The 27,025-nt window shown below is 46.4% G+C and overlaps 1 protein-coding gene and 1 long non-coding RNA gene across 3 annotated transcripts in view; both read right to left on the bottom strand.

The window, feature by feature from the left end:
- The window catches only part of LOC126999835 (RNA polymerase II elongation factor Ell-like), a 130,072-nt gene that overhangs the window by 4,375 nt on the left and 98,672 nt on the right, over positions 1-27,025 (bottom strand). For both annotated transcript variants that reach the window (XM_050862867.1, XM_050862866.1), the window contains exons 3-10: positions 12,441-12,559; positions 11,719-11,835; positions 10,709-10,988; positions 10,309-10,375; positions 9,709-9,865; positions 8,589-9,290; positions 8,075-8,246; positions 49-7,519 (exon numbers count right to left, since the gene is read on the bottom strand). In XM_050862867.1, the coding sequence (XP_050718824.1) occupies positions 7,370-7,519; positions 8,075-8,246; positions 8,589-9,290; positions 9,709-9,865; positions 10,309-10,375; positions 10,709-10,988; positions 11,719-11,835; positions 12,441-12,559 (1,764 nt within the window). In that variant the 3' untranslated portion in view covers positions 49-7,369. The remainder of the gene's footprint in view (positions 1-48; positions 7,520-8,074; positions 8,247-8,588; positions 9,291-9,708; positions 9,866-10,308; positions 10,376-10,708; positions 10,989-11,718; positions 11,836-12,440; positions 12,560-27,025) is intronic.
- On the bottom strand, positions 14,446-23,608 carry LOC126999839 (uncharacterized). Its single transcript, XR_007753635.1, has 2 exons — positions 17,289-23,608; positions 14,446-17,204 (listed from the first exon to the last, which is right to left on the bottom strand). It is a non-coding gene; the product is annotated as an uncharacterized LOC126999839 (long non-coding RNA).

Genomic DNA, 27,025 nt, shown 5'->3' with positions numbered 1-27,025 from the left:
CGGGGCTGGTGGATCGCAGAGATAACGAAGGATTAATGCGCAACTTACTTGTAAGGGAAGGTGAACGGCGAGAGGCGAGGCAGCTGGGAAGGGACGCCCTCCACGTTACCTCATTTTCTTCTTCGTTGATTTTGCAGCTATCTGTGACCACTGCCACGTCAGCTCCGGCAACTCCATGTCCTTAGGATCGTCACCCGTATGGCAATATTTCACTAAGTCGACATCATCTTGCACAAAAATCTACGTGACTACTGTTACCTCTTCCTTCCTGACTCCTACTCTTTTCACTGACTCGTAAGATGGAAGAGAAAAGGAAGGTGAAATATATGCCACGGTTCACCAGTCACTTAAATCTTAAATGCTTCTTTAAGTGTTAAATGTTAATTATCTTATGGTTGTGATTGTAAGTGCTACGAAGAACGATGATCTTTTGTGATACTGAATAAAACAGATGAAACTCCTCAATTATTTTCTCATCTGCATAGACGTGGCAACAGCCTAATGAGCACGTGGTCTGAACCTCTTTCGAGCATCCGGGCAGCGATTCGACATCATACGATGATAATACAAAAGTTATTGACAATTGATTCAAACCAATTCCTCAGGCTAGCTGTAAATAAAAAAAATATAAAAAAAAGACGTAAAGGACTAGGATAGAGCTTTTGACGAAACCTTTGAAGCCGAAAAGTTCCCAAAGAGAAATGGAGGTCAATAAGAGTAATTCTAATGGATAAAAAAAGGCAACTCACCCAGTTGTTCATCATCCCTTTCGGGCTGGTGGATAAATGTGAACCTGGGGAATCCTCGGACAGGTATAATGTGGTGATCCAGGTGGCATGCTTGCCATGTGTCCCGGGTAATAGGTTCTTACTCCTCACATATTCAAGGGCCGATGAAACCGAGATGAGCACCGAGCTATAAACTCCCTTACTATGGGAGAACACACACTTGTAGGGATGGGTTACCCTCACCCTCAGTAGGATAACAACACACATTTTTGCTGCATGCAATAATGATACTTTTTTATTTATCATTTTCTTGTGTACACCACTCCTAGCAGAAGTTGTAGCTCTGGGCGGCCCTGCCCAGGTGAGGCCCCGCCTGGGTCAGCGCGGCACAGACTGTAACTCTGGGTCGGGGTTCCTGCCCAGGACAATCACAGGATTACAAAATGGTTCATGATAAAAAAAAAGGAAAAAAAAACACAGGAACCCTTTGTAAAGAAATATCACAGGGTATACATATGGGCAAAAACTTACAGATAAATGCCAAGCACTAGTCGTCACAAGTATTATCATCATCTTTGCAGAGTTTTCCAATTCTTCACCATGTGATGCGCCTCAGGCAGGAGGCATCAGTCACACACCACTGAGAAAACACTGGACGAGGCACTGCTTGTGGTAAAACTGCATCACTCTCTAATTTTGCATAGACAACTGGTCTTATTAGAATTATTAAAATGGCATCTGCAGTATTTGGCAGTGTTTGATGATCTTTAATTAATACATGTATGAGATTGTTGCCGAGTAACTATTAAATTTTAGCTAATCATATGTAAAACTTCATGGGACTGCAAACTTCAAAATCCATACAACAAAACACTCAAAAGAGGATTTGTGTTATTGATTGGCCTTCACCATCACCTTTGTCCACGAGCAGTTTGGCACCAACACTAGCTCTCACGTGACAGTGTGTCTGGGAGGTGACAAGGGCCACAGTCTGGCACACTTCTAGCCACAGACACATCTTGTCCACTGTTTCTCAACTTAGAAATACTGCTCTTCCATCAGCTAGTAAACAAGGAAAATTTGCTGAATGAAGAAATCTTACTTTTGGACGAGAACATATGGTCGGTAGTTCTTAAGTTTTGGACACAGGTGGGACCTGCAGCACATGGACAGTGGTCTACCACAGCTTCCTGCACCAGAAAAAACATGGACCGCTGAGACTCCCCTCATTGGACACAACTGACACTGTCTGATCAAGGAACAGTCCTTGCATTATGCACATATTTCTGCAGTCACTAAAGAAAATTGACATAGTATGTAATTGCTAACACAACCATTCTCCTTTCACTTCATGAAAATTATACAATTTTCCTAAGTAAAATAGAAGTGTCAAAACTGAGGGAAAAAAAAAAAAAAAAAAAAAAAAAAAAAAAATCATTTACACAAGTAGTTTCAGACACCAACTCAGAGATCCATGTTGCTAAGATCTTTCCTTTGATTATCTGTCAAACACCAGTTGGTAGAGTGTTGCCAGCAGCATGGAGTGAGCCTCCCCTGGCCACCAGCACTTTTACACACCATCAAAGCTAAACTCAAAATTAAATTCATGTTTAGTTCAAGGCAAACCAAAATAATTAATTTAATATAAAATTAGTTTCTTTGAAAACAAAGCTATGAGGTAGGTAGGGCTGGTGAGCAGGGGCCTCCAAGCACTAGCAACTTGGACAATAATAATACTGTAGTGTTTGTGTAGCCACTGGTGATGCTGCTGTATAAGTATCATGACCCATATATGTGACAACACTATTTGCTAGTAGGCATCATAGCAGGGACAGCGAGCTGCAATGTGCAGAACTTATTTTTTGGTATTTTGATATAATGTTACTTTTTATTTAATTTTTTTTCTATTTCTTTCACACCAATACCCCACTTTCTGAATATTAACCCCTACAATGTTTGCATATAAATTAAAGCAATAATAATTACAGTAACAATAATAATAAGCTAAAGAAAACTGTACAGGAATAGTGGAAGCATGGAGAGGCCTGGCCGGGCAGCGGTCGTCAACACTGGGACGCTCGGTGTGTCGTGCGGGCCTGGACCCACACTCTGTACAACCATTATATTACATTATGGACAATATATATCATTCTGTTCATTATTATCCTGGGGAAGAAAAAAATGGGGGAATGCCTCCATCACAAAGGCACATTTTCTAGAGCATTGAGTTAAAGGAACTCCAGAATGATTGGTCAAAGCTTGATGAAATGGATCAAAATATCTTCCAATATAACACTGAAGTCAACAAGAGCTTTGATGCAAGTAAAAATAAATAGTGAACAAGATTTTAATTTAATTATGGGACCTCACTGGTACTACTGTGATGGCTGCCGTCACTCGCCACTGAGCAGGACTACTGTCATTGGGTTCCATTAACCTTAACATTGAAGAGTCACACAGGAATTCATTTTATGAAAGGAAAAGAACTTAGCACTCAGGCCTTCATCAGAGGCACTCTGCTGAGTTATTAGTGAATGTCAAGTATCATCGAGGCAGATTTCCTCTGCCAGACGCGATCATGAGTCAGTCAATGCTGGAGTGTTCTCTATCAGTCCCACAGCACACTCTGAGATCCACCTCAGACTTCAGGCTGTTGTCAATATGCTGTTACAACACTTTTGCTTCCAACACCTTCAACAATGTTTGCTTTCGCTCACCGAGTCACGGTGCATGAGGAGTGCTCTCTTTTCAGTACATGAGCATGGGCTACACAAAATTAAGAGCTCTCAATCTAGTGACATACAATACTCTGACAAGTGCCCCCTCACATAGCTAATCTATGAACTTGAGCAAAACTTTTCCATTTTTATTCTATATATTTATACTTTGGTACCTGTGTATCTATGAAAAAAAAAAAGTTGTCTTCAACACATGAATGTTCACCTTACAATAAAATTACAATAGTATTGATATTTACATGATGACCTGGACACAAAAAGATCCAACACCTCAACTCTGGTGGGAGAGCATGTGTGGTGTACAGCATGATGACACCAGCCTTATGGACACAGCAGTCCTTTGTGCACACTTTGCTCAGCCCTTGACAGTCTTTCTAAACTATCTCAACTATGGTTGAAAAAGCATACCACTTTCACAGTTTTAGCATCTTTTCATGGGATAAGAACAGGAAATTTACCCCTCCCCAAAAAATCTTTAGAAATGTGTCAGCAAGACACTTTAGTCTGAGGTCCTGTGTTAAGTCTAGAATTACTGTATATGGCACCTTAAAATGGGTAGGCATTAGAGGTCTTTGTCAACAGATCTGAGGTCACTAGTCTTGTCAGAGGTCAGAAGAGTCAGTCAACACACATTTCCTTTATTGTTCTACTGAGCAAATAAATATAGGAGTCCAGTTTTGTCCAACACAGTGTGACGCTAAACATCCTAGTTCCTTCACAGGCAAGATCACTAAAAGGAGGAACCACAACAGCTCTTTTTATCACCAAAAATACTGAACAGGTCTTTTAGTCTATGTAAGCTTTGGCCACTCCCAGGATGTGACCACAGGCCAAGGTCAGTTTTGTGTTTCAGCTAAGGGCACAGAGACCTACTAACTGTGAGCAGACTGATTCTCTCCACAGCAAAAGTGTGACTAGTATATGATGAACTATTGATGCCTTTTCATAGAATAAGACAACAATATTAAAGTTAGCTATAAGTACGAATAAAATCAAAGTATATATTAGTACTAGTGTGGCAAATCTAACAAAACCTGGCAATATCAATGATAACTTCTTTAGCTAACCCACAAGACAGGAAGAAATGGATAACTCAACATAAACAATCAAACTGATTACATGCACATGAGGTTCTGTTAAATATCAATGAGGCAGAATTGATAACAATTCAGTGTTCTTGGTTATGCATTATTAAAAACTAAAATTGTGACAATGAAACTGGCTATGTGATGTCAAATATATTGCATGCACAAAGCTTCGAAGTAAGATGAAATAAAGCTAGAGCTTTGTGATCCCAAGCCTCAGAGAGTACCAGAGTGAATTGTCTCACGACTATTCAGCCACAGCTGTGAACACATGAGTGAGTGGTGCCAAGACACACATCATTTCCTCTCTCCAATAACAAAACATTATTTAAATATGAGAACATTTTGTTTTAAATGTTTATAATTAATAAGCCATTTTAGCCAATGAGCAAATATTTGATGAAAGAGAAATGAGCCAACACGAACAGGTGAAAACATTGACTTGGACACTGCACTGTTGAGCCTTCCACCCTAACTTTCAGTCCTTGATAAACTATAAGTACATAATCTCTTGGTCATTTTTACTTATTTTATAAAAATCTCTTTTCAATGGAATTTTCAGAACTGTGAGATTATAAATATGCTTTATGAGAGTCAAGCAGTTAGTGTCTCCCTGACTCTACTTTGTTACCTGTTCTTTACAAATTATTTGTGCTTTTTAGGATGTCCATTTTATGACAGATTTTGTTGAGAATTGAAGAAGGCTTAGGAATTGCCTCTAAACCTTCAGAATGAGAAAAGTAATTTCTCTCCCTCTGAATTAAATTACAAATATATGAGAAAAACTGGTGTCTTGTGATGTTATGCTATGTATCAAATCTATATTACATAAGAAACAAACTTTTGTGTAAATTTGAATTTACATTAATAAAATTAACTATCTCCATCAGAATAAAATACTGGTTTAGTAAACCAAGAGGCAGTTCAGTGTGAGCAAGGCTACTTGTAAGTGTGCAAATATAACCTATAAACATCTGCAAGAAGGGACTTTTGATATGAGACAGCAGAGATGGGTGGCAGGCTGGCTAACGGTCTGCACCACAGAGCACCACAACACTGACTTGTAAGTCACCACTTACACATCTTGACACATCCCTAAAAACAGACTCATTATATATATATATATATATATATATATATATATATATATATATATATATATATATATATATATATATATATATATATATATATATATATATATATATATATATATATATATATATCATTTCATATTAGGGAATAATAACTTTCTTAAAAATTTAGATAACAAAACTGTCTACTAAAAACTAGATTGTTAATGAGCAGCATCAGTTTCATTCTGCTTAAATAGTTAAAAAATTGTACAAACTAATTAATGATTCAACTTATTAACTTCTATTTCTTTGTGCAATACGAATTTCTATATCCCCATTGCACACTATGAGGTTAACATTATAAAAATAACTACACAAAAGTGTCAATGGTTGAAATTCCTCCTGGTGGCACTTTACTTTAAACTTTATTCCTTTAACAGGAATTTAGTCTTATCATTACTTTTTATCTTTTGCATATCCTCAAATTCTCTGTTGTCATACAGTCAGTCAAACAGTCAAGTCATACTATTGTCAATGTGTTCAAGTAGATAGTTTCCCCACTCCCCCACACGGGCAAGTGAGCATGTAACTGGCAAAAAGGCTGATTTTTTATATTTTGTCAGGGATGGCAGAACAAGCCTTGTGTTCAAGGCTTGGCCCATTGAGCGAGCAGCTATAGCCCAAGAGAGCCTCTGCAGGTGAGACAAGGAACACCTCCCACCATGCTGTAGGCTCAGTACTGACAGTACTGTAAAATATCACAATGTATTTTATCTTAGGGTCAGGCATGAAACAACATTTCCACCTGACACTGTTCTGCAACCAATCAAGTTGAATTATAGCCTACATGTCTGGGCATATTCTCATGGAATGATAAAAAATATACACTCATACAAAGTTATTGGGGGACTACTCTTGTCTGCAGTTGACTCAGTACTCTACTAAAATAGAATACTTTTATACTTTATACAATATATGTAACATCCAATGTTCACTTTATACAATATTGGCAGGTCTGGCATCAGTGTTGGGTGTAAAAGAATCATATCTTTGCAGATTCTCTTCTCAATACACAGCATGACACTGGCTCTTGGCTGGCCTCCTGGTGGTCCATCTCCCACCCCAATGAGGCCGACCTCTGCTTGCTACCCCCACAACATAGTTTCTGGTCACGTATGGGAGGAGTTCAGGGAGGGAAAAGGTATTTAAGGGAGGGGAGGGAGCCAGAACACAGCTTGAAGTCTGGGAAAGGGGGTCTTAGAACACACCAGGTGCTAGCAACTGGCTTGTATACACCAAATGCTGGCTTCTGCACAGACACACAGACACACAGGCACTCGCACACACACACGCATAAAAATTTGTTTTAATTGGCCACAGTCTACATTCCCATGCCCAACCCATTTTTTTTTTTCAGGAGCATGGGTTAAAATGAAACTCAGAAAGGAGGCTCATCTTGTGTAGCTCCAACTTCACTGTCACACATGGCTCCCGGTGCACAGCACACAGCTGACCAGCAGTGTTCTCAGCTTTGTTTCTTAAACTCTTCCTTAACCTTTATGCTGTATCACTGGAAGTCAAGATTTGGCCAAGAACTTATTATCTTCCTCTTTTGCCATGAATGGTACCTTGGATGAAGGCTGAGGCACAGTTTGGTCTACACTTCAAGTCCCTCCCCCCCTCCAGGACTGTGTGGGGCCAGAGGGCCGGATGCTGGCTGGGGCAGGGCTGGGGGACCAGTGCTAGGAGAGGGTGTTGGAATCATAATCTCTGACCAGCCTCTTGATGTGAGTAAGCTTCTCATGCAGATAGTTATACCTCTTCCTTTTTCTCTGGTATTCATGATCTTGCTGAGCGGCCTCGTACTGCATGAGGATCCGGGCTCGTATAGTCTGGAAGGAAGGAAGAAAGTGTAGAAGCACCAATTCCAGTAATTTTCTGGAATTTACTATCCATGTTGTATGCCACGTAATTTTAAGTGACATAACAACTGAAGGCTAATTCAAAGGCATGGCATTTCAGTGAATGAGAAACTCTTAAAAGTAAAATCAACTTGACTTCAGTCCTTAAACTTATTTAGTAATGCTATAACTGTGAAGCTTTGATTCAACATATTTTTGAGGATGAAGCTTTCTCGGGATGCTTTGAGTCCAGCATGCTGCAGATTATTCTTATTTAGCTCAGTGTTGCAATTGTAGTTGCAACTCAAAAGTCTATGATTATATTTTATTCTACTGCTTGAAAAATATTTACACTGAATTTCTGTAACTCAGCATTTGTCTTCCCATTTGAGTCAAAGTAATAATGTTCAACAATACTTAAGCAGCATTATTATACAGGTTGAAACGCACCAAGTAATGGTACATCGGTATTATTAGATGAAACTTAAGTGTGTAGAAATATAAAGAGCAGGGAACTATAGCCGAAGGGAAATCAGGAATACTCACATTATACTCATCAGACCCACGAGGTTCATTCTTGAGCTGCTCCTCCAAGTCAGTAAAGGATCTGGATCGCTCCTCATTAAAACTGTGTAGCTTCAGATACTCTTGGTACTGACGATTGAACTCTGCCTTATACCGGCTCCTCTGGTCAGCCGAGACTATGGTTGTGTAGTTTCTGAAGGACAATAGCAACAAGTGCATTGTTAGTAAAGGTAAAGTTTTAATTATTCCACAGAAAAAAACCCATGCTGAAATAGCATTCATTAGCCTACCATCTTCATCTCTCTTTCTTCCACTATGCACAACAGAGTATAGAGTCAAACCATAAGACAACAAGAAAGAAATGTTCCATAGAATGAGTCACAATACAATACACACCTTTTCATATCTTCCATTTTTTTTATCATCCAGATTAATTTCCTCACATTTCTCACTGGGATTTACTTTGGTAAATGTCTGTCCCTACACCCTGACATGCCTACATGCAGAATCCTCTACTCGTGTGCTGGAAGCCTACCTTAAGTAAGCTGGGGGTGAGTCATCTCCACTGAGGCTGTCTGGGGAGGAGCTGGGGGGTGTTGCATGGCCATTGGTCCTGGAGTGATGGTTGGCATGGCCATTAGTGAGGCCATTGGTGACCCCATTGATTGGGGAGTGGCTACCTGAGGAATGGTTGTGGTGGTTGTGATTAGAATGGAGACCGTTGAGGTGGTGGTGGGAGCGAGGAGAAGAGCCCTGGTTGAGGGGAGATGTGGAGGAAGGCTTCCTGGCTGGACTCATGGTGGTGGTGATGCCAGAGGAGGTGGTGGTGGTGGTGGAGGCGGTGGGAGCTAGGGTGGAGGTGGTGGTGGTGCCGTTGGTGAGGGTGCCATGGCTGCTGTTGTCCCGGTGGCTGCGATGGTGGTTATTATGGCGGCCATTTCTTGCCTCCTGCCGGTGCTCTGGGACGGAGCTCGGCGTGGACTTTGGTTTGCTGGACATCCAGGGGTCTGGCTGAGGTGCTGACTTAACCTCATTGCCAGGAACAGAGGCATTGTTTTTCCTGACGGACCTGGACGAAACATTCCAGCGTCCTCCACGGGGTCTCTTGGCAGTGGGGTCAAGTACCTCTTCGTGAGGTCTCTTGACTCCCTGAGACCCCGAGGAGGGGGACAGGGGCGGGGCTGAGGTGGGAGAGCGGCTGTTATCACTGGTGGGTGGTGTCAACTGGGGCTTCATTCTGCAGAACCACATTGTTTTGTTAGTTATCCATCAATGTTGCCAGATTGTTGTACTCAGCATTTTGTGTTTGCCGGTTTAAAAAAAAAAAAAAAAAGTTGCACCCTCACTGATTGTTAAAATTGTTAATCGTTGATGTTTTTGGCAATGGTTATAGATCAGAAACCAAAAAAAATATAATGTTTGGAGTACATAAATCTGGTAATGTTGGTTATCCATGTGAGTGAACAATGACACTGTTGACAAAAACTTAAAATCCTTCTGTTGTCAAAATCAGGAAATTAATGGCATGAAAAGAAGGGGGAAGTACATACCTTCAAAGAGGAACAAAACTAGAGGGTAAGCAAATTGTGCACTACAATAATATGTTAAACCTGATACAGAAAATACACCAAACATCCCAGACTAAGAGAACTCGCCTCTTAACTGCCTCCTTCTCCTGCTCTGTGTAGAATGGCCAGTCCTCGTGCACCTCACTCCACAAATGCCGGGACAGGTGATGTAAGTTCTCCTTGACCTGCGATACACTCATCAACACACTTGTCATTTGGCGCCGGTCTTTCTCCTTAACCCCATCTGTGAAAATTGGCAATAGTATAATCTTGATGCAATAGTAGTCGGCCGGAATTCTGTCCCAAGTGTTTTAAAGAAGTTTGTTGCCCAGCTATTCTGTCACTAGTGTTTTAAAGAAGTCTGGTGCCCAGCTTAACCTGGTAGCACCGACGGGTAAAATTTGTGGCTTTACCGTGTAGCAGTCAGTGACGGGCCAAATTTGTGCCATGATATAAACCCCCAAATATAGATGATGCATAAACGGATCACAAATGCACTGATATAGATTATGAAATGGTTTGTGTGAGTGGATTTTTTCTCATTTTTCTCACTTAGAGGGGCCTTTAAGAAACATGATCCCCGCAGCTACCAGGTTAACAATGACAGATGGCAAAAACAACAGTAGTTTGTATTTCAAGGTAACTATTTTGAAAGAGTCATGCAGTGTTCAGCAGTAGCCTACCCACCATTAAGCAAGCTGTTGAAGAGCTCCAGTCTTTTATAATTCTTGACAGCCAGCAGTTGGATTATCCTCTCCCTGCATGGGTAAAAATATAGAAATGGTTTAATCACACAAAAACGATAACCATGAAATATTCTGATAACATTACTACTGTACCTGAAGTTTGAGCAGGGAAACATTTCAAAGTTTTTTTCTCAAGATTAACGCATAGCAAAGACTTGAAAGTATTTGCTTCTTAGAGAATAATCAAAGTATACAAAATGTCTTCTTAAATGATGCTACTGAAAAATTGTGGGCCTTGTAAAACTATTATAAATGAAACAAATGAAATGAAGGCTCCAATGAATATAAAAAGATCAACAAGAACTTGGATCAACAAAGCAATGTACTCAACCCCCCAACACTTGCCTCAGGGGCCTCCGCACCAGATCGGGGTTGGTTTTTCTACCATTGGCATTTCGGGGAGGTGGAGGAGGAGGTTTGCCTGAGAGCAGAGAGTTTGCAGTCATGGCGCCACTTTGTGATCTATGTGGAGAGGTGGAGGAGTTGCTGGAGTTGAACTTATTGGAAGCGAGCTCTGCCACTACTTCCTTCTTCTTCGGGGGCACTACAGGGGTGTTCATCTTGGCATGTGACGACCGCTGACGCACAAACGGGCTGGCAGAATTCTTTACTTCCTTCACACTGCAGAAACAAAGGGCACAGATATTCAATACACTGGTTTGGACATGTGAGGAGAAGAGGAGAAGAACACATCCTGAGACGTGCACTGAACTTTGAGGTAGAGGGCAAAAGACCACCAGGAAGGCCAAGGAAGACGTGGAGAAAGGTGGTGGAGGAAGATATGAGGAGGCTGAACATCACGGAAGAAAATATTAATGGCTATGGACCGGCAACAGTGGAGGAGGCTCATATCCTGTCCAACCCCACCATAGGGAATAAATGGACGTTAAACGATGATGATGATGTCTGATATAGTCATAGGTATATTTTGTATACTCTAACCATGTCCGAGTGAAAAAAATCAAAAAAATTCCTGATGTTTATACTGTCTAATAAAAAGATAGTTAACAGAGAGGATTGCTGATAAAAATAATGGAGCTGAATATGATCAACACAGTAAGCAAGTCATCCTGTGTATAAATAACAGCTTACTTTGTCCTATTCTTTGCTGCTTTTGTCCTTGTTAAAATCTGTGACTCTATTTTCCAAAGTGTAGCAGCTTTCTAACATGTATCAATTTTCAATCCCATCAATTTTATCCATCCCTTCATGAAGATACAATGATAAATAAAAGTTTAACATTTAACTAAAATGGAATAAGAAAGGACTAAAATTAATAATAAGCCATAACAACAAATTACCTTTCTCTCAAATAAAAAACCTAATAATGACACAAGCACATGAGTCTTACCAGTTCATTTTTCCCTGCTTCTGGGCGTTCTCCATACTCTTTCTCGTCTTCTCGTAGGAGTCATCCTTAGCGTGAATCCACAGCTTGGCCACCATGGGTCCCAGTGATTCCAGGGTTCTTGGGGGTCAAGGAGGAGTAAATAAAGTCAAAAGGGTGCACTTCCTGTTCTGGGTCTATATTCTAAGATGCTTTCGACACACAACAACTATTTTCCAAGGCCACAAAGGAGATTAGTTGGGTTCTCATGAGTTGTTTTCTTCACGTTCATGATGCTGGAGCCTTGTCAAACTATCACTGGGCTCATAACACTACTCGTGGAAGTACCCACAACATCTATCAAAGCCTTATCAGATGTGGATGTGAAATATTTGAGAATACGGGCCCTGATCTGCATTTTGAGTTAAACATTGCTGACTGAAATTATATATGATGAATGAATAACGACTAACGCATGGCACGTAAAGAGTTACATGACAATTAATTCAACAGCTTAATTCATGTAGTACCTTAATTGCTTCATAAATTACAGATTGCCATATTATTAGCATCTTAATTATTCATGTACAAGTGTCTTAAGTGGTTCAAATTACAAGGATTACAAGTAGTTTAAATATATATTAAGTACTTAATAATTTTCAGCCTTCATATTACAACCAGTTTAATTCCTCTCTTCAGTGCTTCATAAACTACAGCCTTTACATCACAAGCAGCAGAGTACAAACCTGGAGCTGAACTGCTTGATGAACTCAAAGCTTCCCTGAGGCCCATCAATCTCCTGGATGGGTTGCAGGGAAAAGTTGAACTTGGAGGAGCCATTGTTGCGACTGGGAATTACAATCTCCTGCGAATGAAGAAAAGTTTCTGGTTAACCATTGCCAAAGGTTTTGTGTGTGTGTGTGTGTGTGTGTGTGTGTGTGTGTGTGTGTGTGTGTGTGTGTGTGTGTGTGTGTGTGTGTATTTAAGCAGTATTTTTGTTTACAGTCTCTTGTATCAAACTGGATTACTCCCCCTGAATATTTTTGCCCTCAGTTTATCCTTTTCTCTCCTTCTCTCTCCCAGTTTATGTATTGACACAACCACAACCTTCTTTCAGCTTCATCCAGTCCATCAGCACCCTCGTGTCTTCCCACTTTCCTCTCCCATCATACCAAAAGCACCTTTTATCCCTCCCTTTCTTCAGCCCTTCAGTACCTCCCTTCCTCTTTTTCTCTCCCTCTCCCTCCATTTCTCCCCCATTCCCTCTCCCACCATACCTAAAGCACCTTCTATCCCTCCCTTTCTTCAGCCCTTCAATATTTCTCTTCCTCCATTTCTCCCCCATTCCCTCTCCCACCATACCTAAACCACCTTCTATCCCTCCCTTTCTTCAGCCCTTCAATATTTCCCTTCCTCCATTTCTCCCCCATTCCCTCTCCCACCATACCAAAAGCACCTTCTCTTTCTCCCTTCCTTCAGCCTTTCAGTATCACCCTTCACCCTCTCTAAGATCCCATTGATCCTTCCTTTTTTTCTCTCCCTCTCTGTCTTGCCATTCAAGTGGAAGAGTTGATCAAGAACGTCATAAAAGTAAGTGTTCTACGAAATCAGCAATACTTAACTCTTTCATCACGCTGGCTCTCCAACTCACATGATAATAATAAGAGGGAGAAGAAAAGTGATGGTAGTAATAATAAGAAATGCTGATAAACTAATAAACGTGTGTGTGTGTGTGTGTGTGTGTGTGTGTGTGTGTGTGTGTGTGTGTGTGTCCGAGGAGGCCACACACCTGTTGGACCGGTTTGGTCACCGTTCCCCGCCTGCAGCCAATCAAGCCCCCACGGCCTTCATGGTGGTGGTGGTGGTGGTGGTGAAATGCTAGCTTTCATAATGTTGTTTTGATAGTTATATTGGTGTAGTGGTGGTGGTCATGGTTGTGGTGATTGTGGTGAAATGCTAGCTGTCGTTTGCTACGGTGATGGTGGTGATGAGATGGTTGTGTTGTGATGGTAATGATGGTGGTGATATATTAGCTTCCATATGGCTGTTTAGGTCGTCATCGTTAGTGTGGTGGTATGCAAGCTTTCTTATTATGTTTGGTGGTGGTGGGTGATGTGTTGATGGTGTGTTGTTATTGTGGTAGCTTAATGGTGAAGAGGTGGTATGCTTAAAAGGGTAAATATCGGTAAAAACACAAGGCCTTCCAGTGAGTGAGTAGAGGACGGTGTGACAGACGAGGAGATGGAGTTGTGGGGGTTTGTAAGAACTTGCTGCGGTGGGAGGTGAGAGGAGGAGTGAGGAGGGAGGGAGGGGGGGGGGTAAGCAGTGCCGGGGGATGTGGGTCACCACTTTCATTGGCCACCATTCATGGGGAACGCCGCCACACTACTGTAATAGTCTCTCTCTCTCTCTCTCTCTCTCTCTCTGTCTTTCTGGGGGCGGGAGTTGTAGGGAGGGGGCGGCCTTCAGCTGTGACCCCATGACTCCCCCATCACCGGCAACGCTGGGGAGGACGTCAAGACAGCCGATGGAGTCTGTCGGCACTAAATAGGACCCATCCGGCCCCCTCCCTTCCGCCCCCCTACCCCGCCGCTGCTTGCCATGACGGCGGAGGCGACACTAATCACTCATGACACCAAACAACATAACCGAGAACACACAGCAGTGCCTAGAATAAAAATACAAAAAATACAAAAATAAAATAAATATACAAATCAATAATATGCAATGGAACAGTAAAAGAATTTGGTGTTCAGTGTAAACCTTTATTTATATATTTCTTTGTTCCCGTGAGGGGGGAGACATGAACAGCAGCGGCGCGGCAAGATGCTGACTGCGCGGCCCCGGCACGGCACTCAAGGCTGCGCCGAGGCCTTACAGTGCACCCTGCACACACTCACTCACACTACGTAGTACATGTGCTGCCCCTACACTGCTGGCATGCACCGGATACAGGCGGCCTGCAGCCTACACTGACTCATCAGAGTACTGTATAAATGACTTGCAGCCCACATTGCTACAACCGAGTACAGGAAGACTGCAGCCCACGGTGCCTCAAATGGGCAGAGTGCCTCGGTCCCACGCACGGCCCGCCTCGATAAGCATGGGGGCACACACACACACACACACACAGGCAGGGGTGGGGCGCGTCGTGGGGAAATGCTTGAGGGAAAAGGAAGGGAAGGTCTCGTGGAGGTATTTAGGGTGGCGGAAGAGAAGAGGGATATGCGGAGAGGGATGTGTTTGGAAAGGACGGACAGGGGGAAGGAGCGGGGGGTTCTGAGGGATTATTTGTGGTGGAGATTCTGGGGCTCGAAATGGGGATGATCTGCTGGGGATCAGAAGCTGGGGATTGGTGTCAGTGGAGCGCTTCCTGTAGCACCTCCCTTCCTACCTCGCACATTCCCTGGGTCAACACAACGGCTCTCTCTCTCTCTCTCTCTCTCTCTCTCTCTCTCTCTCTCTCTCACAACATACATCGCAGACATGCCTGGTCAGATATTTCCTGCCGCGGCCCGCCGTCCACTTCCACCCGCTGTGGTGTCGCGTCCCTTGCACAGATAGCTCGACAGACTCAACTCCAACAAACGCAAATATTCTGTCATGCTCGAGGGGCAGCCGAATGTATGAATGAACAAGTACACCATTGAGAAACCAACTAAGTAAGAATGATGACAGTTATACGGCGGTGTGTGTGTGTGTGTGTGAGACGTATACTGTGTGCACATCATGTCGCTAACAACTTTCTCTTGCTTCCGCTTCACCGAAGTTATTATCATTATTAAATTAACAAACACATATAAGCTAATTTACATAGCAAGGACGCGGACCAGTTTGTGTTGTGATCCCAAGGCTGTTACTTTTCTTTAGGCCCCACCCCTACACCCACACCGCGTATAACTGTCATCATTTTTTGCCCTTGAACTGCTTCCTCTACTCTTAAACACACACACACACACACACACACACGAGAAAAAGACACGTAAACCGAGGCTCAAGTACGTGGCTTTATCAGACATAAGACGAAGCGGACCCAACTTACTGATAGGAGGGTGGATACAGAAGGGAACAGGTCCGGGGAGTAAAGGGCAAGGGTAGGCTGGGCCCTGAGGGGTGAGCAGCAGGTGATGGGTGAATGATGGGTAGAGGGAAGGTGAAGACGGAGAGGTGAGGACAAGGACAAATGGAGAAACGCTTACCTATATGGGAGACTATATATAAACAGGTGCTCAAGAGACTGACAGATGTGAGGTGTTTAGACAGGGGGTGATGCAAGGTGAGATGTGGCAGCTGGGACAAGTGTGGACAGGCAGGTAGGTAGCAAGAGAGGGGCGGAAAGGAAGGGGGAAGGGCAGGTGTGGGGTGGATGGAGGGGTAAGATGTAAGGTGACCCCCGAGCCGGCTTGGGACATACAGCAGGACAGCTCTTCTGCACTCTCTTGTCTGCAACCTAGACTGAACCGTCACCTCTCCTCCTTGTCTTCTTCTTTCACATTCATCTCCTTTCACCCCCATCCTCGTCCCTTTCTTCCATTCGTGTCATCTCAATCACTGTCTCACATCTCATCCTAATCTCACCCCCATCCTTCTCTTTCTTCAACATTCGTTTCCTCTCACCCACATCCTCATCTCTTTCTTCCATTCGCGTCATCTCATCTCAATCACTGTCTCACATCTCATCTTCATCTCACCCTATCCTTCTCTTTCTTCTACATTCGTTTCCTCTCACCCACATCCTTGTCTCTTTCTTCCATTCGTCTCCTCTCACCCCTACCATTATCCTCTTCCACATACGTCTCCTGTCACCCCATCCTCGTCTCTTCCAGCTTCGTATCCTCTCACCTCCTCGCAATTCCTCGTTTCCTTCCTTCTCATCAACACACTTCTACTCAACGCCGTCACATACTCATCTCTCCCTCCCGCAAACGTCACATTTTAATCAGTTCGTTCGCCACACGCATAATTGGTTCTCGACTATTCCACGAAACTGCCTTATGTGACTAATTATGTTCTAATGTTGTATGTCCTACTCTTTGACATTCACATTCTGTATCACTTAACACACACACACACACACACACACACAGTCATTCACGCTACTGCCATCAGCAAAACTCGCCCCCTGCCTGGCAACAAGCGTCATACATCGCCTCTCTTGCCTGTTTCCTCCACATTCGTCTCTGCCATTCGTGTCATCAGGTTGACCTTAGGATGCATACAGAGGGAGGTCGCGGTGAGAACTAACTGGCATAACATCACGTGGTGACAAAAGTGTGTCGGAGGCAGAATGGCGGTGCCTGGACAATGGGCCGTCAGGGTACAGTAGCGGACGGACGTCACGACACTGAGTAAATAGACCATTGTGAAATACATTGCCTTAACTGTGTGTGTGTGTGTGTGAAAAATGTTACCACGGTGATTCAGCGTAAGATATGAAATTCCGTGGACGCAACTCAGTATATCGAAATGTACACGGCTGGTGATAGCTCGTTTGATAAGCGATGGAAAACCTGTGTCATGTGTGTGTGTGTGTGTGAGAGAGAGAGAGAGAGAGAGAGAGAGAGAGAGAGAGAGAGAGAGAGAGAGAGAGAAACCTGTGTCATGTGTGTGTGTGTGTGTGTGTGTGTGAGAGAGAGAGAGAGAGAGAGAGAGAGAGAGAGAGAGAGAGAGAGAGAGAGAGAGAGATCGCTAATAAAGGAAAACGTGTGAGCTTGCACGTAACAGTGATGTGAAGAGTATTTTGCCTTGAGAGTGCTTTTATTCGTGACGCCAGTAATTTTGTAATCCAGTCGTGTCATAAGAAGTCCCTGACACTCCTACTACTACTAGTCTTCTACTTTATCAGCATGATGGTCGCCAAAATATATCGAACTCATTGCTTTCAATTATTGCCACCCCCGGCAGTAGTGTCCTGCCCCGCCTGTTCGCAGTCTAGATGCAGGGGCTTTGAGGTGACTGACAGGCAGCACAGCACGACACGTCCCCCCCACCTCCCCTACTCTCGTTATCCTCTGGTTCATGGAGACCACACGGTGCCGATAACACACCCACACCCACATTCACAGCCCTCCGGTTAGCGTCTCGACCTTTTATTTCCGTGTTGTTAATGAGTCTTAAGTGAGGGCACGAATGCAATCCGAGAGGCGATGCGGGCCGGCCGGGGAGGGGTGCAAGGAGGGTGTGTGCAGCAGTCTGGTGTGGCAACATTGGAGGCTGCACTACTGCGACTCAAGTCTTTATTCTCTGGGTCAGCAAGAACTACACTCGGTTGCCAGCGGGGATTACCAGGCCTCATCTTCCCCTCTTATTATTATTCCCACTCCAAGTTCCTCCTAGCTTCTCGCCTCCTTGACGCCCTCTCCCTCCGGCGGGATGGAGGGGCTCGCGATCCAACCGGGTGACACACTCCTCAGAGCGACGCCTATTTCCGCACGCCTCCAGGGAACGGCATATATGAGGATTATTTCGCCCAATGGAATGTTTGGCAAGGGTCGACGGGACCAATATAGGCGCCACCGCAATTCCTGGCAAGTGCAGATTTCACCTTCCCAGCACCCGCCCCATCCGCTGATGCACACCGCCCCGACACATCTTACTCGCTTCGATGTGACTTGACTGGAAACCTTGGCTTGTCTTGCTCCGTTAGCTTTGCCACGCCCTTCCTTGCTTGCCCTGTCCAGGCTGCACCCTCCTCTGGCCTCTCCTTCCCTACACGTAATACATATTCAGGATAAACCTCTCCCGACTATGGCTTCGACTAGGAACTCTGAAAACTGCTAGCTCATGCTTTGTTCCATCAGTTATACGACTACGAAATGTTTTAAAGTCACCGCGGTCTAAGCAGCCGCTGGAATTATCAGGAGCGACGGGAGAGTGGAAATTACTATCATGCCAGCAGCCTTCCGACGTTAATTTAGTATTGGAGGTGACCACTGTGAGGCTATGGCTGGGTGGTGGTGGTGAACAGGAGGTGAGAGCGGGGTGGCGCGCGTCAGTTGTGGCCTTGGGGGTGCACGTTTTCTGACCAGTGTTGCCAACCCCACGGCGGCTCCTCCGCTTACACTCCCCGCTCGAGAAACCATCACCCACTTCAACTATAAATAAATCAAAGGGAACAATTTTCAGGAGACCACATTTTCTAGGACGTCACCCGTCTAACATGCCTAGAGCGTTCAGCTGCGCTTGGCACGTTCCCTGGACGGTTTAAGAAGTCTTGCTGGAACCTTATGGCATCACACACTAACAGTTGGCCAATATGTCTTCGGATGCGTGACGGCTGAGGCGGCTGCGAGACACATTAACCCCTTCAGTACACACATCACAGCCTCCTCTTTTCTCCACCCCAACGTGGCACCGACAATTTTGTTTTTTCTTTCTTCATTAATGATAATAATAATAACTAATTTAAATCATGTCGCACGTTATCTCCACTCGATTTCGTCCTTTTTTTAAAGACAATTTATTAGAAGTCCGCAATTCATAACTCCCAAAACTACTCTCAAGATATTTGAGGAAACTACGATACTACCCCAACCCCCCTTCCCTTCGCTCTTCTTGGTTAATGTTCATGGTCAAGCATGAGAACACATCAAGATTGTAACACACACACACACACACACACACACACACACACACACACACACCCCAAGTATGGAGGCTAACTATTGCGCAACATGTAAATAAAGTCGTGGAAGAAAAGCAAGGTCCGCCAGTCCACTCAACATCTCGCCGTCGCTTTTCAATACAAGAAACAGCAGTCTAATATGGCTCGCCTTGAGAAAATGATGAATCACTTATCATTACGAGTAAACGATGAGTCGTCCGCTGAGAGAGAGAGAGAGAGAGAGAGAGGGGGGGGGGTACTGGAGGGTACTAAGGGGCAAAGAGGGGGCGGGGTAACTGAGACTCACTCACGCAGTAGGTATTTCCCCAGCGCCTCAAGAGGCTGTGGGAAGAAGGGGAGGAGGGACAGGAGGGGAAGGGAGTAATGGAGAAAGAAGACTTAAACAGCTAAGGCAGCAAAGGTTGCTCGCGTATCACGTCCCCGTTCCCTTCCACCTGCCTCTCTCTCTCTCTCTCTCTCTCTCTCTCTCTCTCTTACACACACACGTCGCCAGACATTGTTCAGGTCGAAAAATTCATGCCTCTCCTGCATCTGTACAGCAGGGCAGCCGACAAGGCCTCACCGCTTGGGCGCTCACACACTGTTCACCGCCTCTACACTGTCTCCGGGCCGCAGCTGCACTTGCCTAACCTTTTCAGCACTTATACAATATCAGCTTGTATAACACTCTCTAAAATATCCCATGTTGTGGACGAGTTGCAATCCACAATGTTACGTCACTCACAAAGGACAGGCTGTTCCACTAGTCCACAGGTATTTTCCACGCCACACGTAAGTACACACGCACACACGGAGGAACACGCGTCAAGGCCTGCACGGGGCGGGCCGGGGCGGGGCAGGGGGCGGCGGGATTTTCCGTGCCGAGGCTCACACACTTTCCAGCAGCACACCACGAGGGTCACGCAGCCTGGCCCTCCTTGTTGTTGGCGTTGATGGTTAGGGCGCCCCTTCTCCGCCACCCCGCCACCGGCCACACAGACACAGCCCCTCGCACTTGACAGGCTCCGCTGAGGGGGGACGGTTGGGTCTTCGGGAGGCTGGTGTTTTGCCTCGAGATGTAGGGGCAGGCCAGCCAGGGAGGGGGGCAGGGACCAGGTCCTGGCGTGGCGAAGCGTCACCAGGACGCCTGAAGGTCGCCGCTACTGCCCCTCCCACATCCCCCACCTCGCCACCTCCACCTCTGTGCTGATCTCTCTATCTTGACTAATTGACTGAGATTATCATAAGAGCTACTTCATGAGTTTAGAATCCAGGGAAGGGAAATTGTTATGTTTATTGTAAGAAAAGATTCATCATTGAGAGCAAGACAGTCGTGGAGCTGCGCCAGATGGAGGGGGGGGGCGTGGCCTGGCACCCTCCTCCTCCCCTCCCTCGCTCCGCCGCAATGGCAGAGCGAGGCAGCGGCGGGGGCCGGGGGCCAGCGCCAGCCTGCCAAGCGGCTGGTGGGTGGGCCGCTCGGCGAGCCCTCCACCGCCGTGCCCGTCCCGGCAGGCAGGAGGAGCCCAGCCAGCAGAAGGGCTCCTCGCCCTTGCCGGGCTGGGCTGCTCAAGCCGTCCTCGACTCGACGCCTCTCCTCAAGGGCCTGAGCCTTCTGCCGTAGCAGAGCAAGAGAGAGAGGGTCCGGTCGGTCGGCTGAGCCACGACGCTGTGCTCCTCCGTCCGGAGGTTTATATACTCTTATGGAGAGCTGAGTCTCCCCCCCGCTCCCGCCTTCCCCCGCCACGTCACCCCCGCATCACTGCCGCTTCACTCCCTTTCTACTGCCAGAGTTTCGACCTTACGGGCCAGCCGCCCACCAACCCAGATGGCGCGCGTGTCGCGGGGGAAGCTGGGGGAGGCCAGGGGGAAGGGGCGGAGCTTGCCTCCCCCTCCGGCAGCATCTGTGGTGGTGGCCGAGGCGCAGGTGACGCTCAGGTATGTGGCGCACCGATGCGAGGGGGGAGAGGGAGAGGGAGGAACAGAGTGGGACCCGCTGATCACCTGGGCTGCCCGTCAACAAGACCTAAGGGGGAGATGTAAACAAGACCCCCAACGGGCGGCGGGGCGGCGCCGCAGCCGTACACATCAACCGTGCACGTGAACCTTCCCGCCGCTGGGACAGCGAGGCGGGACGGGGCGGCGGGGCAGGATGGAATGGGCGGCACCACCCCAAACACTCCCTACTTCCTGTGCTCCCTGATGGCCTGTTAACTTGTGTTCCTGAAGCGCCAACTCTCGCTCACACGGGAGCCCGGGGTGGCGCAGTGGTGCGCCCCGCCCCGCCCGCCGTGCCCCGCACCCTGCCCTCCGCTGCCTCAGTCCGAAAATTGCCTTGGTAAACTTTCACTTACCGACTCTGTTTCCGGGAGGGAGGGAGGGAGGGGGGGTGGGAGAGCAAGGTCACAGGTAAGATCAGCACTAGCTGCTAAGACACCAACTCCCCTCCCGTGGCGGCAGGGGCTTGGCATGCTCCGAGCACATGGTCGCTGGGGGGCCAAGGCTTTGAGTCAGCCCTTCCCACGCCAGCAGTCCAGCCGTCCAACAAGTCGCATTTTTAAACCTCAGTAATGCATCCTTCACATCCCATACACCCTCGGGGCAGGTAGTTCTTGCAAAACCCTATCATTGCCTCTGCCAGCGGTGCTTCTGGCTCTCCGTAGGCACGTTGGGTGTGCATACACTAGACGAGCCATGTTTGAGGTTTGCCCTGGGCAGGCGAATGGCCCTGAGAGAGGGACAAGTGGCATTAGCTGACCCGGCCTGGGCACTGGGGGCATGGAGGGACTTGTTGTGTGTGTGCCAAAGCCATGTAGGTCATGCCGTCACCCGCCTTGTCTCGCCCCTGCACTGCCACTGCCCCTGCCCGTGTGCGGAGGGGCCACCCATGAGGGCTTCGTGTGTGTGTTCCTGCTGGGGCACAGGACCCCCCACCCCTAACAATCTCCATCTCCTGCATGGCAGTGTGTCGCAATACGCCTGCTTAAAAGATCCATTGTGCCGACTCAGCCAGCAAACTGCAAAGGGGACGATGGCACGGGGCGGCAGGGCGGGAGCCTCACGTGGGCCAGGGTGCGGCGGGGCCCTGCTGAGCCTGCTGGGACGCGAGGGGAGGGGCTGCGTTACTTGATCTACCTTTAATATTACCTCGTTAGTCTTTTTACCACTACCCGTGCCTGCCCCATCTGACCCGTTGGTGATGTTGGCGGGAACGAGGGTGGAGTCCACGGCACGTGCACTCCCCCTCTCCCTCCACAAGTCACACCAAGACGAGGAAAACAGCGATGGGCAGCAGGGAAGGTGAGGGGAATGGGGAGAGGGGGAGCGAGGGAATACGGCAAAGAGGAAGGGCCAGCTGTGACGTGACCCGTAACCTACATAGCTGACAAACAAACACCACATCCGGGGAAGGGGAAGAGGGGAGAGGAGGTGAAGACGGGGGGAAAAGGGAAGAGGAGGAGGAGGAGGAGGAGGAGCCAACTGCATGTAACTCACTAGATCCCGTTACTCGCGATGTAGCCCACCTAAGGACGCCCACCTGGCCCACAGCAGGAGGAAGAGGGGAGAAGGAGAATAAAAGGTAGTAGCAGTGAATTTAAATATAAACTAGTCGCTACAAGGCAGTGTTACCAAATAAAAAAATAATTTTCAAGAAACAAAACTGTAAATCGCCGCTTACAGACTACGAATAACTAACAACCCAGATAAAAATAAACAATAAATCGATGGAGAAGAGAAAGGAGAGAAGAGAGAAACAAGAACAGGTAAAATACACGTAAGAGACACACAGGTAGGAAGCGATTGGAGGAGAGGAGGAGGAGGAGAGAAGCTACGTGACTGGAAAGAGGAAGAGAGGAAAGATTGAAGAGATGAGAAGGAAAGCGAAAGGAGAGTTATAGACATTAGCAAGAAAAAAAAGGAAGAGGAAAATACGATAGAAGAAAGAAAGCAAAGGTGACAATAGAAAACGGAGGAACAGGAGATAGTAAAAAAGGTTAACAGGGAAAGAAGAGGATTGAGAAAATGGATAAATACAAAAAGAAGGAACGCACGACTACAGGAAAGTAATACATGAGGAAAGTGAGAAATAATTGAGGAGAAAAATACAGAATGAAAATAACGACGAACAGGAAAACGAAGACTTAAAAGGAGAGAGAGAAAAAAGAAAAGAAAATAGGCGAAGTGACGAGGAAAAACAAAGAAAAAAAAGAGAATGTAAGAAGAGCCTAAAGGTTAAACGGAGAATAATGTAAAAAATAAAATAAAAAAGAAGACGAAGAGAGGGAGTAACGGGAACGATAAAGGACAGGAGGGGAGGGGGGGGGAGGGGAAGCCAGTAAGGTGATGGACGCCAAGACAGACTGGGGGCGGCCGGGGGGAGGGAAGGGGGTGACTGACAGGTGGTTCGAGGGGGGGCGGGGGGCGTGGACAGGTGGATGATGATATTAGTGACAGGTGACACTAAGGAGGTTACTGGAGAGAGAGAGAGAGAGAGAGAGAGAGAGAGAGAGAGAGAGAGAGAGAGAGAGAGAGAGAGAGAGCATTGACGTGGTACTAAGAGGAAAATGACGCACGGTGGTAAACACACACACACACACACACACACACGTACACAGGACTCCACTGATAACACATACACACACACATACGCTCACACCGCTTTACCACAAAGGACGGGGACCGACAATGACGCAAGTTGTGACGCAAACACACACACACACACACACACACACACACGGTCATTAAGATGCGATCAGATCAGCTAAAAATAAACTTATACGCTCTTACATACGGAAGAGGAGGAAGAAAAGGAGGAGAAGGAACAGAGAGAAGCTGACAGGAGGATGAGAAGGCGGATGAGGAAGAGGAGATGAGATGAAAGAGCTAAACATAGAGAGGCAGCCGCAAGGGGACAGGATGAGGACAGGAAAGATTATAAACGGAAAAAAATGATGATAAAAGGTAACAGACGGTAAGAAAACAAGAAAAAAAACCGAAAGAGGAAAAAAGGAAACAAGAATATGAAGGACAGGAGGAAGCTGAAAATAAAAAAAGAAAAACATGATAAAACAAATAGGAAAAACAGAAAAAAAAACAAGTAAAGAGAGGAAGGAGTGAAGATAAGGAGGAAAGAGCAAGAGAGAGAGAGAGAGAGAGAGAGGGGGGGGGGGACCCATTAGCAACAGAGACTCAACAAGTGTCTTGGTGACTTGAAAGAGGAACGTATCGATCCTGTCCTGTAGATCCTCCTCCTCCTCTTCCTCTTCCTCCTCCTCAAGCACTACCACCGAACACATCCTCCTCCTCCTCCTCTTCCTCTTCTATTTACTCCACCACCACGAGTACTGTACCACCACCACCACCACCACCAACACTGTTACCATCACCGCCATAATTACCAGAATCACTGTTGCCACCACCACCATAATTACCACAAGCATTGTTACCGCCACCACCTACAGTATCACCATCACTCCCACCGCCATCTCAAATAATCTATGATCGTTACTGGTTCCATTAACATAATTATATTCAATACATCTCAGACACCATTGCCGCCAGCCAGCCAGCGAACACCTGCACCATCATCACCACCACCACCACCACCACCACCACTGCAGCTGCTATCACCATCATCATCACCACCACCAACTCATCACCATCATCATCATATCCTTCACCACCATCACCATTATCGCCCCCATCATAACCCCTACCACCATTATTATCCCTATCACCATAACCACCACCACCACCACCCTCATCACCATCACCTCCACCATAAGCATCACCACTCGCCATCACCTCCAGTCTATTTTGAGGTACAAGATTAAGAGCCGAGGAGGAGGAGGAGGAAGAGAGAAGAGAGGCGCGTCGAGAGCAGGCGTGGGAGTCAGGGGGCGTGGGTTTGGGGGGCGGGGCGTGGGCGTGAGTGGGGAAGGGGGGGCAGGACACGCCTTGCCCCCCCCACCCCCCTCTCCTCGCCACGCCGCCCGTCTGGTCAGTCTGGAAAAGCGACGGTGGCGGCGGTGTTGACGGCGATGGGGGGGTTGGGGGGGGGGCGGAGGTAGGGAAAGGGAAGGTTGTGTGAGAGGAGGAAAGTGGGAGAGAAAGGGAAGGGGAAAGGAATGAGAGAAAGGAGGGGAAAGTGAAAGAGAAAGGAATGGAAGGGAGACTGATGGATGGCTAGGAGAAAGGGAGAGAGAGAGAAGGATGGATAGGAGAGGAAGAGGAAGGGAAACAAGGGATGAGAGAAGGGAAAGGGAGAGAAAGTGAGGGAAAGCGATGGTGGAATGGATGTGAGAGAAAAAGAGAAAGGGAAAATGTAAGAGAGAAGAGGGGAAAATGAGAAGGGCCTGGAAGAGAACAGGAATAGAAGAGATGGAAAGGAAAATGAAAGAAAGAGATCAAGAAGAGAAAAATGTGAGGGAAGAAGAAAGGGAAGGAATGTTGAGAGAAAAACGGGAAGGATAAGAAACAGTGGATGGAAAGTTGAGGAATAAAAAAAAGTGGTAAAATCTTAAAACGGATTAAAAATATATATAAAAACGCCAAAGAGGAGAAAGAGAAGACTAGAAAAACGGAGAGGGAAAACCAAAAGTAGGAAAAGAGGAAAGGAGAGAGGAAGGAAGCGAACGCTTGAGGATGATGTAACCCCGAGGAAGAGGAAAGAGGAGAACCCAAGAAACGAGAATAAAAATGACGGGAGGGAAAGAGGACATGAGGGAAAAGAGGAAGGACGCAAGTGTAAGAGGATGCAGGGAGAAAGAACAGCTGGGATGAAGGAAGGAGACAAGAGGAAGGAAGGAAGGAACAGAGGAAAATAAAGTCGATGAGAAAAGGAAGCGAAAGAAAGCTGAAAAGTAAAGACTAAAGGAAAGGCTGATACATGAGCTGGGGGAAGGGAAGAAAACAAGAGGAAGGAAGGAAGGAAGAGGAAAATAAACTCGATGGGAAAAGGAAACGAAAGAGGGATGAAAGGGAAAGAATAAAGGTAGGGACGAAGGAAAGGTTGATACACGAGCTGGGAGAAGGGAAGGAAACAGGAGGGAGGAAGGAAGGAACAGAGGAAAATAAACTCGATGGGAAAAGGAAGCGAAAGAAAGATGAAAAGGAAAGAATAAAGGAAGGAATAGAGGAAAGGTTGATACATGAGATGGGGGAAGGGAAGGAAACAGGAAGGAGGAAGGAAGAAACAGAGGAAAATGAAGTCGATAGGAAAAGGAAGAGAAAGACAAAGAGAAAGATGAAAAGAAAGTAAAGGTGGATCGGATACGGATATCGTTTCATTTTACACAAAGGGAGACTAAGAGTGGGAGGGAATACGTAACACACACACACACACACACACACACACACACACACACACACACACACACACACACACACACAGCCCACGGAATGATGGCGGGAGTTTCCCTTCACACACCGCTACCACCTTCCTCCATCCCTCCCTGCCTGTTCCCTCCATCCCTCCAGTCTGCAGCTGCCGGGAAGGTGGAAGGAAGGAGGGGAGAGGGGATGGAGGGGTCAGGCGGAAGGAAGGAGGGAGGGAGGGACGGAAGGGGTGAGTGAGGAAGGGAAGAAGGGAGAATGGGGTGGGAGGAGAGGAGGTAAGAAGAGAAAGGACAGGGGAAAGGAGGGAAGGAGAGGATGAAGTGTGGGAGAGAGGGGGGAGGTGGGAAGGAAGAAAGGAGGGAAGAGGACTGGAGGGATGGGAGAGAAGGGAGG

The sequence above is a fragment of the Eriocheir sinensis genome, chromosome 17 (genome assembly GCF_024679095.1).
Source record: "Eriocheir sinensis breed Jianghai 21 chromosome 17, ASM2467909v1, whole genome shotgun sequence".
Classification (NCBI taxonomy): domain Eukaryota; kingdom Metazoa; phylum Arthropoda; class Malacostraca; order Decapoda; family Varunidae; genus Eriocheir; species Eriocheir sinensis.
Note: the sequence above shows the minus strand (reverse complement) of the source record. Positions and strands in the feature narration are given on the sequence as shown.